Source organism: Cricetulus griseus, chromosome 4, assembly GCF_003668045.3.
Source record: "Cricetulus griseus strain 17A/GY chromosome 4, alternate assembly CriGri-PICRH-1.0, whole genome shotgun sequence".
Taxonomy (NCBI): Eukaryota; Metazoa; Chordata; class Mammalia; order Rodentia; family Cricetidae; genus Cricetulus; species Cricetulus griseus.
This window is the reverse complement of record NC_048597.1, coordinates 214,128,416-214,142,798: the sequence shown is the minus strand read 5'-3', so window position 1 is coordinate 214,142,798 and position 14,383 is coordinate 214,128,416. Positions and strand designations below refer to the sequence as shown.

The window sequence follows — 14,383 nt, the reverse complement described above, 5'->3', positions numbered from 1 at the left end:
GGGGGGGCAGCATTCTGGATCTGCCATCTATCAAGTTACTTTGTGCCTCAGTTTCCCTGTCTGTCACAGCTATAGTACTTCTGAGATGATACTTGGAAAGTGCTGAGGAAGTTTCTTGAGCCACATTCAGGGCTCAACACACATTAACATCTGTTTTCAGCAAATATTCCAAAACTTGATGGATGCTGTATAAATAAACTTGCTTTTTGTTGAAAATACTTCTTTTCAGTATACTGTCCTATAAGTAGTTCCAGGTCTCCAATATTGCTTATTGTGATAATTTGAATGTAGTTGGCCTCTCCGATCTCATAGGGAGTGGCACTATTAGAAGGTGTGGCTTTGTTGAAGTGGGTATGACCTTGCTGGAGGAAGTGTGTCACTGTGGGGGTGGGTCTTGCTTAAGCTTTGCTCAGTGTCACAGTCAGTTGACTTCCTGTTGCCTGCAAGATGTAGGACTGTCAGCTTCTCAGCTCCATGTCTGCCTGCAGGCTGCTATGCTCCCTGTCATGATGATAATGGACACAACCTCTGAAACTGTAAGGGAGCCACTCCAAATGAAGGTTTTCTTTAAAAGAGTTGCCATGGTCATGGTGTCTCTTCACCGCAATAAAAACCTTAACTAAGACACATATAATTCATACTGAATTTTTTTTTTTTTTCAGAATAAAAGTTCAGAAAGCCCCACCGACAGAATGAAGCCCCAGCTAACTGCATTTGTCCTAATCCTCTGGACTGAAACATTGGCAGACCAGAGCCCAGGTACTAGTATGATTTTTGTTCATTATTGTTTGGAGAAAAAATATTTTTTTATGTTTTATCAAACTTTAATAAAAAAGGAATACTTTATTTCTTAACAGATCTAAGTACACAATACTTAGTAGTAGCCACAGACCATAACATTCTACAGACTTCATCACTTAAAGGTGGGGGAAAGCTATGGGTAAAAAAAAAAAAAAAGTCATGTTATATAACCCTGGCTAAAAAGAAAAAACAAACAAAACCCACCTATATTCATTGATTTGCATAATTCTTAACATGTCATGTCTCTGTGAATATAGGAAGCCCACTGTGTATTGAGTAGTCTGAGCCTTATCTTCAGAAGTGTTGCAGAAACAGTGACCAGTGGACAACAAGCAGGCACTTGGAAGACAGCAGGAAACACAGCTTTTATTTGCATGGGCTTGAACCCAAGCTAATGCTTTGTCAGGTTCAGCCCCAACCCACAGTTCCTTACAGCTTTTATAGGCTGGATAACCCTGTTGAAATCCCCGATGATGTGAGCATCTGAGGGTGGTCTTTGAGGCCTGTCTCCACCCAGGGGAATCTCTGTCATAGCTACACATGATCACAGGAACAAACACTGCAGGTAGAAGTTAAAACATTCTTTCCTCTGCAGGCTGGATCTGTGGAGTGAGCAGATATCTGTGGCAATCATTTCTTATTGTAAGCATTTGCCTTCCTAAGAGGAAGGGGTTCCCACAAGGTTGCAGAGCTCAGCATATTAAACTATTTCAGAAGTAAACCTTATTCTTTCGTTATCCTATAGTCTCTAGTTGTCTTCATCAGGGGTTCTATTCCTGTGATAAAACTCCACTGGCCAACATCACCTTGGGGAGGAAAGGGTTTATTTAAGCTTACATCTCCATGTGACAACACAATGTGTCAACTGAGGGAAGGGACACAGGGCAGGAACCTGGACACTGATGATGTCGAGGTCATGGAAGGGAGCTTTCTCATACTTTGCCCAGCCTACTTTCTTATAGCACTCAGGCCCACAAGCCTGAGAATGACATTGCCTACAGTGAGCTGGGCCCTCCCACCCCAATCATCAGTCAAAAGAATGTTCCACAGGCTCGCCTGCAGGCTACTCTGGTGGGGTATTTTTTTTTTTTTTTTCAATTGAGATTCTTCATTCTCAATTCACCCTGGCTTATGTGGTGTGATGTTGGCACAAAACCAGTTAGCACACCAGGCAAGGATTATTATGGGGTTATCATAATACAGAGTAGTAGTTTTCTTTTTCTAGGTACATATATAAAGGTGTAATCTATCCATTTATCTCTCTCAGAGCTTCTTTACCAAAGAAGCCATACCGATAAGTTTTACTCTATCCAGTTCTTGGGGATTGTCTGTGGTCAATGGTGGACCCATAGGGGAGTTAAAAAAACTGTCCCCTTTGCCTCTACATGGGATAACTGTGGCAATTTATGGTCCAGTCACTTTCAGACTAAGCCTGGTGATGCATTGGTGACCTCTCTTTGCTCTATGCCCATGTCTGATCCCAACTCTCTTGCTCTGTGGTCCTCAGACAATTCCATGTAACTAGAATCTTTCTTCACTCTGCTCCTAAGTTCTCCAGCCCAAGGCAGTTGCATAGCCTGTGCTGTTTCCACAAATAGTTGTTAATCCTCAGACCATATTGGGACCCGCAGACCACATTGGAAGCCCCAAACCATATTGGGAGCCCCAAATCACATTGGGACCCTCAAACCACATTGGGACCTTCTGGGGTGATACCACCATGTCATTAATTTTGTAGCACAATATCACAGTTTGGGGCTCTATAAATAAAAAGAAAGTCAATTGCTTTCAGAAATAGATTTGAGAAAGAAAAATCAGTTGGCTGACTTTACTAATGTCCCCTTGACATGTCAGGCAAAACCACTGGTTTCCTCTGTTTGGCTTCCAAGGACAAACCATCTTTGGAATTAGTATAAAGCTACAAGGACACAAGGACATAGTCACAAGTGAATAGTGAGGTCTAAAGTGTGACGGTGGGAATGAAACTGTGCTTGCTGTCTTTATTGTGCAGGGCCAGGCCCGGAATATGCAGATGTGGTGTTTCTGGTGGACAGCTCTGATGACCTGGGGAGCAAGTCCTTCCCATTTGTGAGAACTTTCCTCAACAAGATGATCAGCAGCCTCCCCATAGAGGCCAGCAAGTACCGCGTGGCCCTGGCCCAGTACAGCGATGCTCTCCACAACGAGTTCCAGCTGGGCACCTTCAAGAGCAGGAACCCCATGCTGAACCACCTGAAGAAGAACTTGGGGTTCATCGGTGGGTCCCTGAAGATAGGCAACGCCCTGCAAGAGGCTCACAGGACCTACTTCTCTGCTCCCACAAATGGAAGAGACAGGAAACAGTTCCCCCCAATCCTGGTGGTGCTGGCTTCAGCCGAGTCTGAGGATGAGGTGGAAGAGGCTGCAAAGGCTCTGCGGAAAGATGGGGTGAAAATCATCTCAGTGGGGGTGCAGAAGGCATCGGAGGAAAACCTGAAGGCCATGGCCACATCCCAGTTCCATTTCACTCTCAGGACTGCCAGAGACCTCAGTGCGTTTGCCCCAAACATGACGCAGATCATCAAGGACGTAACTAAGCACAGGGAAAGAGCAGCTGTGGCCCCAACCACGGATGCAGCCCCAATGACACCTGCAGCCCCAATGACACCTGCAGCCCCAATGACACCTGCAGCCCCAATGACACCTGCAGCCCCAACCACAGCTGCACTGGATGCTGAGATGACAGGTAGGAAACCCTTGAAGAGGAGCCCAATCCCCATGGGCACGCTATATACCCACCCTGCCCCATGCAGCTCTCACCTGGTATTTGTGACTAGCCGTATTAAGCTGTTGGGAATTTCCACACACCAGCCTTTTCTTTGCCTCCATCTGTGCCATTTCTCTGGCTCCAATCCTATTGACTTCCTTTGCCTCCTTTTGGCAGAGCAACTCCATCATTTAAATCTCAACTCTGCCTTCTTCCTCTCTTGGGATGTTTTCATTTTGGGTTCCAGCATTCCTTGGGCCCATCTTATGACAGCAACATTTCCCCTGATTTTCCACCTCTGTTTGTCCCTGTCCTATAGCCATGCCTGGGGAGTGTCACAAGGGCAGAATTGGCAGTTTGTGTTAATCACTGTACTCTTTGAGCCTAAGACAGTAAGCTGGTGTTCTGTTTCTTATTATGAATAAATGGAAGTGTGACTGTCATAGACACCAGAAACCCATCTAGATGGTTCCTTTTCCTTCATATTCCTGGCGATGTCAGGCTGATGGGCAGTGATTCAGTAAGAGCCAGTCAAATAGTATATCACAACTAGCACATCCCAGCCAATGGGTGTGGAGACCGTGACACGAGAGGCTTGTCAGCACTTTTTCACGCCTGTGCCACGGGGTGACCCGGCTGGTCAGTAGTGTGGTAGGCTGCACTCTTGGGCTTGTGTATGCCTAGTGACATAGCCTTCCTTTGCCATTTTTTGAGCAAGTCTCTAATGAGTATCAGTACCTGTTCCAGACAAAAAAACGTACTTGTTACCTCTCCAGCCATGGAGTCAGGCATTCTATGGTGAGAGCTTTCACATTTATGACTAAATATTTCATATTTTCATATATTTAACATTAGAATGTGTTTCTGTAATGCATCAGTAGTGCTTTCAGGGAGACTCTGAAGTGCTGCTATTATGTAATGATGTCTCTCCCAGCAGAATATGTCTTTAAACTGAAGAAATACTGGGAATATTTCCACATCTCATGGGCCTTCTCTTTCCTCTATGGGTATGAATGAGAGCCAACTGGAAGCAGCTCAAATAGAATTGGCTCACTATCTTCCTCACTTAAATAATTCAAGACCTCAGTTATTACCCCTTCTATGTAAAATTTTGTCATTTACTTTTCTTAGGATCCCCAAACACATCTCATGGGCCTTCTCTTTCCTCTAAGACCCCGCCATCCATGCTGGTGTCTACTGCATTGAGAGCTACTCAGGATCAGCATTACCCCAGCTGTCGCAGTGTGTCCTTAGGGAGGGGTGATGACCCCAGTCATTGCAGCCCGTCTTAGGCCAGTTCTGACTTCCATCCCAGAAGCCATCTTTGTTACCTTTCAGCTTCTACCTGTTCTGCCTTTCCTTCCGCTCCCCAGAAGCCCCAGTATTCCATATAGAAACACACAGGACCTCTCTTCATTGACTTTGATTCTTGACTCCCTTGGCATGAAGAAGGAATGCTAATGCCCCATTAGCTCACACTTTCTTATTGAAAGATGCTGTACTTGCGTCTTAGTGAGTTTTCTTGACTATTTCAAAGCAGAATACCCTTGAGTCCAATAGTCTCTGGGGAGTTGGTCCCAGAAAGCATTAGTGAGAAACAAGGAAAATAGGAGGCTGAGCATGCAGTGCTGGTGATGAAGCAAACGGGCCAGTCACAGTTCTAGGCAGGTGCATAGCAAGGATGCTGCACTGGTGAGAACCCTGGCCAAGTCTCTGGAGTGCAGTAGGAGAATCCCTTGCTGACTTCTCTGGCCATGCTCTGACTCTTCTGTCTGCTCTCTCAGGGACAATGGAGCTTTGTCACCTTTTAGGGGACCCCATGTACTGATTACACTTTTCTTACTCCTTCTTATAGTTCAAGACAGGGTACTGTTTGGAAGGATCCCATCCTTGCCTTCTAGAAGTCAAAGCAAGGGCTGCCATTGGTGGGGTCTGAGTTTAAAGTATGGCTGGGCTGCTTTAGGACCTTGGGCAGTTTTCTTAACATGGAAGCTTCTGTTCCTTTCCTTGTAAGGCAAGGGAAATGGTGTCTGTCTTCTAACAATGGTAAAATGACTTACATGACTTTTGTTTATTGCTATTGATAGTAACAGCTGTTGGCAAATTCTGGCTTGAGGAGGTCATGCTGGCATTTAGCCAGTGAGGTTTATAAGAAATAGTTTTAATTAATTCTCTATCAATATTCTTGTTCTCACACCAGGTGCCTAATGCTAGAGGGCTTAGAGATAAGTAAGACATGTTTTCCGACTTCTGGGGTCAGGGAAGCTAATGGGTAGCTCTTGGCAAGATTAAGCTTGTCTTTTGACGGCACTTTGCACAGGCACGATTCATCCTCCCATGTTTGGAGTGGTGTGAACATGGTCTATTTTGTCTTAGACTCCAGATTCTTCCAAACAACTGCTCACGTGACATCTCCTCCTGGGTGGTCAGTGCTATGTGAAATCTAGCATGTCTGAGATGGAACTCTTGGACCCCACCTGTAACTCATTCCCACTGTCTCATTCTCACACTGCTACCATCCAGTCAGATGTGCAAACCCTATCCCTAGGAGTGTCCCCTATTTCTTCTTTTGTATCCAGTCATTAGGTTTTCTGCGGTCTCTAGTCATTTATCAAAACCAATCTTACTGCTCTGGCTTCCTGCTGTTCTCCTGTTTAGAATCAGTGTCTCTTTCTCGGACCAGGGCAGTTGCTTGTTGTAACCTTGAGTTCTTTATTTCCCTTCAGTGCCTGCAGTGATGCTTACATTTAAATCAAAGCAGATGGTGTGATTTCCAGGTGATGTGGACCTGCTTCCCCCTGACCCCATCCCCCTTGTTTCCCTGTCCCACTGGCTCTGGCCACTATGGACTTCTTGCTTGTCCCACCTTTTGCTGTTCCTTCTACTGAATTTCCTCCAATTGAATCCTATATTCACATTTCATCCAGTGTGAGCCTTTCAGAGAGGCCAACCCCAATTCACATCTCATGGAGGCTATTCTCCCAACCACCTCACCAGCAGAGTCGGTCAAGCCACCTGCTGATTTCTTTGTAGCAATTGTCACCACTTGGAAGAATATAATTTGGCCACCGTGGAGTATGAACCTGTTGAGGTCAGTAATACATCTGCCAATTCATCACCACATGTAAGAGTGTGAGGGAAGTAGTGAGGAATGTTGTGGCAGCCATGATAGTCACGTTGCTGGTAAAAGGTGGGGGTGGGGACCACGGTGGAGGTGGTCCTCTTGGTGGCGGTGATGGAGTTGAGTTTCATATGCTGGTCGTGATGATGGTTGTGCTGGCGACTGTGGTCACACTGGTGGGAGGAAGTATATTGGCAATGAAGACAGTCATTGTAGGCATGGTCATGGAGATGATGACGGCAGTGGTGGCTGTAGCACGTGGCAGGAAAATTGCTAAGTATAGACGAAAGGGTATACATGAAGCCTCTGGATTAATGACCTTGCCAGACTTACTCAGAGTTTTGATCCTTTGTTTAGCAAGAGGAGGGAAGTCTAACTGGGTCTGTGGTAACTCCATTTTCATTGTTGCCTTAGCAGACCCTGATGTACCCTTCACTCTAGGCCAGCAGTTTCTTCTAACATCACCACTTTTCTCTCCCTACAGTTCCCCTTCCCATATCTTGTCAGAAGGACTCCCTTGCCGACATTATATTCTTGGTGGATGAGTCAGTGGGGACAACACAAAACCTGAGGGACCTGCAGAACTTCTTGGAGAATGTCACCAGCTCTGTGGACATGAAGGAACATTGCATGCGACTTGGACTGATGAGCTACAGTGACAGGGTTCAGACCATTTCTTCCCTGAAGTCAAGCACCAACCAGTCTGAATTCCAACAGCAAATCCAGAAGCTCTCCCTCCGGACTGGGGGGTCTAAAGTTGGGGCTGCCATTGAGCAGATGAGGAGAGAAGGCTTCTCAGAATCTGGTGGCAGCAGAAAGGCACAGGGGGTCCCTCAGATTGCTGTGCTGGTCACCCACAGACCATCAGATGATGCAGTGCGGGAGGCTGCACTGGATCTTCGCTTGGAGGGCGTAACTATGTTTGCTCTGGGCATCGAAGGGGCCAACAACACGCAGTTAGAAGACATAGTGTCCTACCCTTCCAAGCAGAGCATTTCCACACACAGCTCCTACAGAAACTTGGAATCATACAGTGGGAACTTCCTGAAGAAGATACGCAATGAAATCTGGACTCAAGTTTCTACCCACGCTGAACAAATGGAGCTTGATAAAACTGGTATGTCTGGAAGACTCTTGTTATTACACATTTAATGGGAATGGTTGCCCAGGGTTGGGGCTGGAGCAGGCATTGATCAAAATTTAGTCAGGGGACTTTTAAGGGTTGAGAGAATGCTGAGAATATTGAATCTGCGTAATGGCTGCATAGCTATAAATATGTCAAAATCCACTGAATAATATATTTACAATGGATTGATTTTGTAATGTGCAAATTGTGTCTCCATTAGATGTAATAAAGCCATACACATGATGCATAAAACATTTTTATAGTGTTGATGGACATGAAGGAGAAAAAGTAGGCTCTAGTCCTACCTTCAGATAACACTTGACTTTGCTTGTTTGCTGCCCCCTCCCCCCCTTTAATGTAGGTGCTGAGGGTCAAAGGCAGATCCTCACGCTTTCGCAGCAAGCACCTTACTGACTGCGCTCTAGGCTTGTGTATTAAGAACAGCAGTAACCAATGACTAGTGACGCTTAGTGTGTGAGAGGGCAGAGGGCAGAGGTGCCGGGAGGGCTGGGCCATCCCTGTCATGTGCTATGATCACGTCCTTTCTTCACTGTCACTGGCCACTGCCTCCTTCCTTCTGGTGGATGCTTACTTCCTTATTAGACATGCATCACTTCTGTGCTGGCTTCACGGGTTACAGGCCCAGATCGACCTTTGCAGACGGTTGCAATCTCATCCAATCTTTCATTCATTCTTTCTTTCTCTCTCTCTCCCCTCTCTCTTCTTCCTTGCCCTTCCTTCCTTCCTTCTTTCCTTCCTTCCTTCCTTCCTTCCTTCCTTCCTTCCTTCCTTCCTTCCTTCCTTCTCCATGCCTGCCTTCCTTTCCCTCACTCTTTCTTTCTTTCTTTCTTTCTTTCTTTCTTTCTTTCTTTCTTCCTTTCTTTCTCTCCCCCTCTCTCCTTCCTTCCTTTCTTTCTTTCTTTCTTTCTTTCTTTCTTTCTTTCTCTCCCCTCTCTCTTTCTCTCTCTCTCTCTCTCTTTCTTTCTTTCTGTCCCCTCTCTCCCTCTCTCCTTTCTTTCTTTCTTTCTTTCTTTCTTTCTTTCTTTCTTTCTTCCTTTCTCACATGTAGTTCAGGCTAGCTTGGAACTATCTATGTAGCTGAGGATGACCCTGAACTCCTGATTCCCCTGCTCCACTTCCCAAGCTCTGGTATTACAGGTTCTTACCCAGCCAATTTTAACTTTCTTTTTGTAGTCATTCATAGGAAACAAATGAATGACTTACAATTTTCAAACTGTCAGCTTCATATGCCATTTTCTAGTTAAGTAAATAGGCCAATCTTTTAAACACAGGGCAACTTGGCCATCATAGAATTCTTCCTTCATTGGAAGCTTTGGGGCAATTAATGATCCCTGACATTACTGTAGACTTTGAACAACTGTTCCTTAATAAATAAACGATGCTGGAAATAAGTCTGATCCCAAGATTCAGACAAATATTCTATTCCACAACAGGGCATTGAGAGGTATTTTGTTTAAACTACCTGTTGAATTTCTGTGATGTGCCAGGCCTATGAAGCACAAGCAAGTCTCAGGCAGAGCTGTCTGAAAGTGATTTTATGTGATATGAAGCATGTTATGCTCATGAAGAAATTAATTCTGGAAAATGCCACAATGAAAATAGGGTGATAGAGCCATGTGTCATCATACATGCCATTAATCCCAGCACTCTGGAGGCAGAAGCAGGCAGAGCTCTGTGAGTTCGAGGCCAGCCTAGTTTGCAGAGTGAGTTCCAGGACAGTCGGGATTGTTACACAGAGAGACCCTGTCTCAAAAAAAAAAAAAAAAAAAAAAGAATAGAAAGTCCAATGTGATTAAAACACAGTGAATGAGATGTAGAATTTCTGAAACTAGGATCAGAGAGAAAGGCAGGAGGTAAGGCTGATTTTTAATTTAAAATTATAAATGAATGACGATATCACTAATCTGATTTGGGCTTTACTGTAGTAGTTGCTCAGGGAAGAAGAGATCATTGGGGAACAACAGAGGTCACAGCCAAGCATGGGGTGCATGTCTGTAATCCAGCGCCTGGGAGGCAGAGGCAGGAGGATCATGAGCTCAAGGCCAGCCTGGGATGCATAGAGATTCTGTTGAAAAACAAAGCAAAACAAAAGCAGGCCGAACTGATGGCTTCCCATCCCATGCTGTTTCCTAGGAAACCATTAAGACATAGTCTCTAAAGAAGCAAGAGTCAAAGCTCCAAGAGGATTTTCCTTCCAGTCTGGAGACCTGGGAAATCTGGTCCTTGCTCTTCATTTACTGGCTGTGTGACCTTAGATAAGCCACTATGCTTGGTTGTGTCTCAGTGTTTTCCCAAGATGGTGATAGATTTCAAAGGTTAAAATGGACAAAAAGGTCCTGAGGAAGTGTCCAGGCGCTACACAAACACAGAGGCCCTGTTTTTTAGACCTGCACAGGCTCATGCTCCTCACAAATCCTGGAACAAATTCCCTCAAGATGCTCTTTGATTGACAGAGAACACACTCCCCATTCTCTGTTTCCTTTTTAGGCTGTGTGGATACAAAGGAGGCTGATATCTATTTCCTCATTGATGGTTCAACCAGCATCCACAAGAAACAGTTTGAGCAAATCCAGATATTCATGTCATCTGTGATAGACATGTTTCCCATTGGTCCCAACAACGTCCGAGTTGGAGTCGTGCAGTATTCACATAAGAATGAACTGGAAATCCCTGTCTCTCTCTACATGGATGGCATTGCCTTGAAGAAGGCTATTTTTAACATCAAGCAACTCAAAGGTCGTACATTGACTGGGAAAGCCCTGGACTTCATACTGCCGATAATAAAGAAGGGGAAATCAGAGAGGACAGATGAAACCCCCTGTTACCTCATTGTATTGACTGATGGGAAGTCAGAAGACAGTGTTCTAGAACCTTCCAACAGACTCAGGGCTGAACATGTCACCATTCATGCAGTGGGGATTGGCGAGGCGAATAAAACACAACTTCAACAAATTGCTGGGGAAGACGAAAGGGTCAACTTTGGGCAGAATTTTGATTCCCTAAAGAACATAAAAAATGAAATTGTTCACAGCATCTGCTCTGAAAAAGGTAAGAAGAACAAAATGAAACCCAGAAAGGGAGGCATAAAAGTCACGTGTGAGTGGGAATGTAGCGCAGTGGTAGACTGCTTGTCTAGGTTGGATGAGCCCCAGCCCTGCAAAGCAAAACAAAAACAGTCAGGTGTGGCAGATGGTGGCTAGGTCATCACTAGAGAGGAAAGGAAAGGTGACTTTTCTGAGCCACTGAGAATAAAATCAAACAAGCAAATGAGTGGTCCGGAGGGCGGAACCCCCATCACAGACTTTATCTTCCTGCTCCCGCTGCTGCTAACAGGTATACAGTCGGGGTCTATAAGCAAGGTGATGAGAAGGAATGGTCCCTACTGTTTCCTGCGTTTGACTCCAAGAAAAGGAGGAGCACAATAGAGAGTACACCTTATGTCCTTCTTTGGGGAAGAAGGCTCTAGACTAATGTGAGGAGGCGAGCACATCTCTTGTAGTTCAGGTATTCAGTTATCACTCAAGGAAATGAGTCCTAAATAGTGAATGGAGAGCGGGATGTTAAGAAGTCTAAGCCTGAGGGGCCAGAGAACAGCCCTCCTCAGAGCAGGTGCTGATGGCAGGAGGCAGTGTGTCTGTGTGGCGGACGAAAGTACTCTGACAGACTCTTCAAGCTCAGGGCTACAGAGCGCCATTGCTCATTCCTCTCTTATGTACTCATCAGAATGAGAGTTCAGGTCTAGTCGACAGGCAGGGGCTTCCACCTTTAGGTCAGAACTGAAGCTGCGCTTGTCACCTCCCATCTGTGGAGGGACACCTGAAGGGAACTTGCTGCACTCAGTTGTTTTGACGGCATGGTCCGGAAGAGACTGGGCCACTGTTGCTCAACTACGGGTTCAGACTTAGTCAAGGAGTCCTGTCTGGTTGCAAGGAAAGTTGAGACAACATTCCTCTGCTGGGCAACCATCTGCCTGGATGGAACTTGGTTAACAGGCAAGAATGGAAAAACATATTAGCATACTAGAAGCAGTCCCTATCATCTGTAGAAATAAAGGGACAGCTCCTGTGACTGTTAAGTATATATAAAATATCTATTCCTTTATATGTATCACACAAAGAAGTGTCACCGACACTTTACCTTGAGGTGTTGTTAAGGCCATATTTGTAATTTTTTTAATTTTAAAGGTTTTTATCTATTTTTATTTTATGTGCGTGAGTATTTTATTTGCATGTGTATGTGTGTACCATGTGAGTGCAGTTCCTGCAGAGGCCAGAAGAGGGCGTCAGAACCACTGGGACTGGAGTTATGGATAGTTATGAGACACCGTGTGGGTGCTGGGAATTGAACCTGGGTTCTTTGCAAGAGCAACAAGTGCTCTAAACCACTAAACCATCTCTCTTGCTTCCAATAACACCTATTTTCAAAAGTATATAGAAGTTGGTCATATGTGTATGTATGTATGCATTTATATATATGTATGTATACCTAATTCCAATAAGGACCATCTACAAATTTTATGTATAAATAAAGGAATAGTTTGTGGTGAGTAGATATATGTGTGTACTAAAGCATGTAATATCACCACTAAAATCTTTTCACTACAATTTTTATATACTAAATGACTTATTTATCAAACCATTTAAAATTATCCTGTAAAATAATGCTGCTTTAAGATTACTTAGAATTATGTTTTTCAAGACTGAAACATTGGTCCCATAAATGCTGAGAATTGGTTACTTTGGCTCTGATTAATTTTTAAAATCACCGTTGCATCTTTAATGGTTAACTTGAGGCTTGGTATTTATGTACACTGAAAAGTTATGAACGATAGCGTGATGGATGGATGAATGATGAATGCATAAATGATATATGAATGGTACATGAGCTCTTGTTTGTGTGAAGGACTGAATGTAAAGTTGGAAGTGACATTTCCTTTTTTAAGTTTCTTGGATGAATCTCAGTGAATTTCTGAGGCCTGCAGGCTCTTCTTGTCAGCAGGCTTATTCCACCAAAGTTGCAAATGCACGTTTCAAACATAACAGCAATCCCCTGAGCTGATCGTGAACGTTTTCTCATAGATACATTTGTTATTACTTACTGTTTCCGTCAACTCAGAGAGTCACACCAGTTTCTGATCTCTTTCCACCACATAGGTTGCGAAGACATGAGAGCTGACATCATGTTTTTGGTGGACAGTTCTGGAAGCATAGGGGATACAAACTTTGAGACAATGAAAACCTTCATGAAAAACCTGGTGGGGAAGATTCAGATTGGTGCCAATAAAACCCAAGTTGGTGTTGTTCAGTTCAGTGATTATAACAGGGAAGAATTCCAGCTCAATACCTTCTTCACACACGAAGAAATTTATGCTGCGATAGATGCAATGTCTCCCATCTACAGAAACACTTTGACTGGAAGCGCCCTGACTTTTGTAAATGAGTACTTTGACCTTCCCAAGGGGGGCCGCCCCCAGGTCAGAAAGTTTCTCATCCTCCTCACAGATGGGAAAGCCCAAGATGAAGTAGGGGGTCCTGCCATGGCTGTCAGGAACAGAGGTGTGACCATCTTTTCTGTGGGTGTGTATGGTGCCAACAGGGCTGAGCTGGAGGAAATCAGTGGGGATGGCAGCCTGGTTTTCCATGTTGAGAACTTTGATCATCTGAAGGAAATAGAGAGCAAACTCATCTTTCGTGTGTGTGCCCTGCATGGTAAGTGTCCCTGTCTCCCTTCAAGACACCAGTGGTCCCCTAATTTCTGTTCTATGTTAGTTATATTAAAACTCTCACAAGCTGATGAACACTTTGGTGTAGGTAGTTTGCTACAAATTAGTCTTGCTTTTGGTGAATTCAAATCTATTCTGAAAAGGTTTCCAAATATTATGCTATTTCCAGCTCTAATCCTTACAATCCTGGATTTTTCTATTGTCAGTTTTTAATACTAAATGATTTTTTAAAATCAGTTTAAGCAGAAAATTATGGAAGAAAATTTAGAGGGGAAGGAGAGAGAGAGCGAGAGAGAGAGAGAGAGAGAGAGAGAGAGAGAGAGAGAGAGAGAGCAGATTGATTTAGTCCAGTGGGCTGACTTGAAGTGGGAAGAGTAGCTACCTCTCAAATGATTTATTAAAGGATTGTTTCATGGCTATGCATAGCCATTATCAGGCAGAAAGTAATTAGAAGCATAAATGCATCTGCCTTTTAATTATATTAAATGGTTCCCTAAACAGCCCCAATCTACCAAAACATTGTTCATATTTTAAATGTGTAGTACATTTTTATTGATTTGTATTCTTAACTTCTGGCAACTAGGCATTTGTCTGCTCATGTATTATCAGTTGTGAAATTTTATTATGGGGCTTTCTACCTGATTGCTTGGGGTTACCACTTTTATCTAATAAATCATAATGCTTTTTTTAAAAAAAGTATTGAGTAATCTTCAGTTGGAGCCAATTTTTTTTTTTTTTTGCAGTGCTGGGAATTGAGCCTAGTGCCTCACAGATGGTAGCTCTACCACTGAGCTACATCCCCAGCCCCAATCCTATCAAATTCAACATCTCTTGAGCTAGAGCTCG

General features: G+C 44.1%; 1 protein-coding gene across 1 annotated transcript in view; it reads left to right on the top strand.

Moving 5' to 3' along the window:
* Positions 1-692: 692 nt before the first annotated feature.
* The window catches only part of Col6a5 (collagen type VI alpha 5 chain), a 118,596-nt gene continuing 104,905 nt past the window's right edge, over positions 693-14,383 (top strand). The window contains exons 1-5 of the mRNA XM_035444235.1: positions 693-759; positions 2,813-3,526; positions 7,153-7,785; positions 10,303-10,863; positions 12,969-13,523. Coding sequence (XP_035300126.1) covers positions 693-759; positions 2,813-3,526; positions 7,153-7,785; positions 10,303-10,863; positions 12,969-13,523 — 2,530 coding nt within the window. The remainder of the gene's footprint in view (positions 760-2,812; positions 3,527-7,152; positions 7,786-10,302; positions 10,864-12,968; positions 13,524-14,383) is intronic.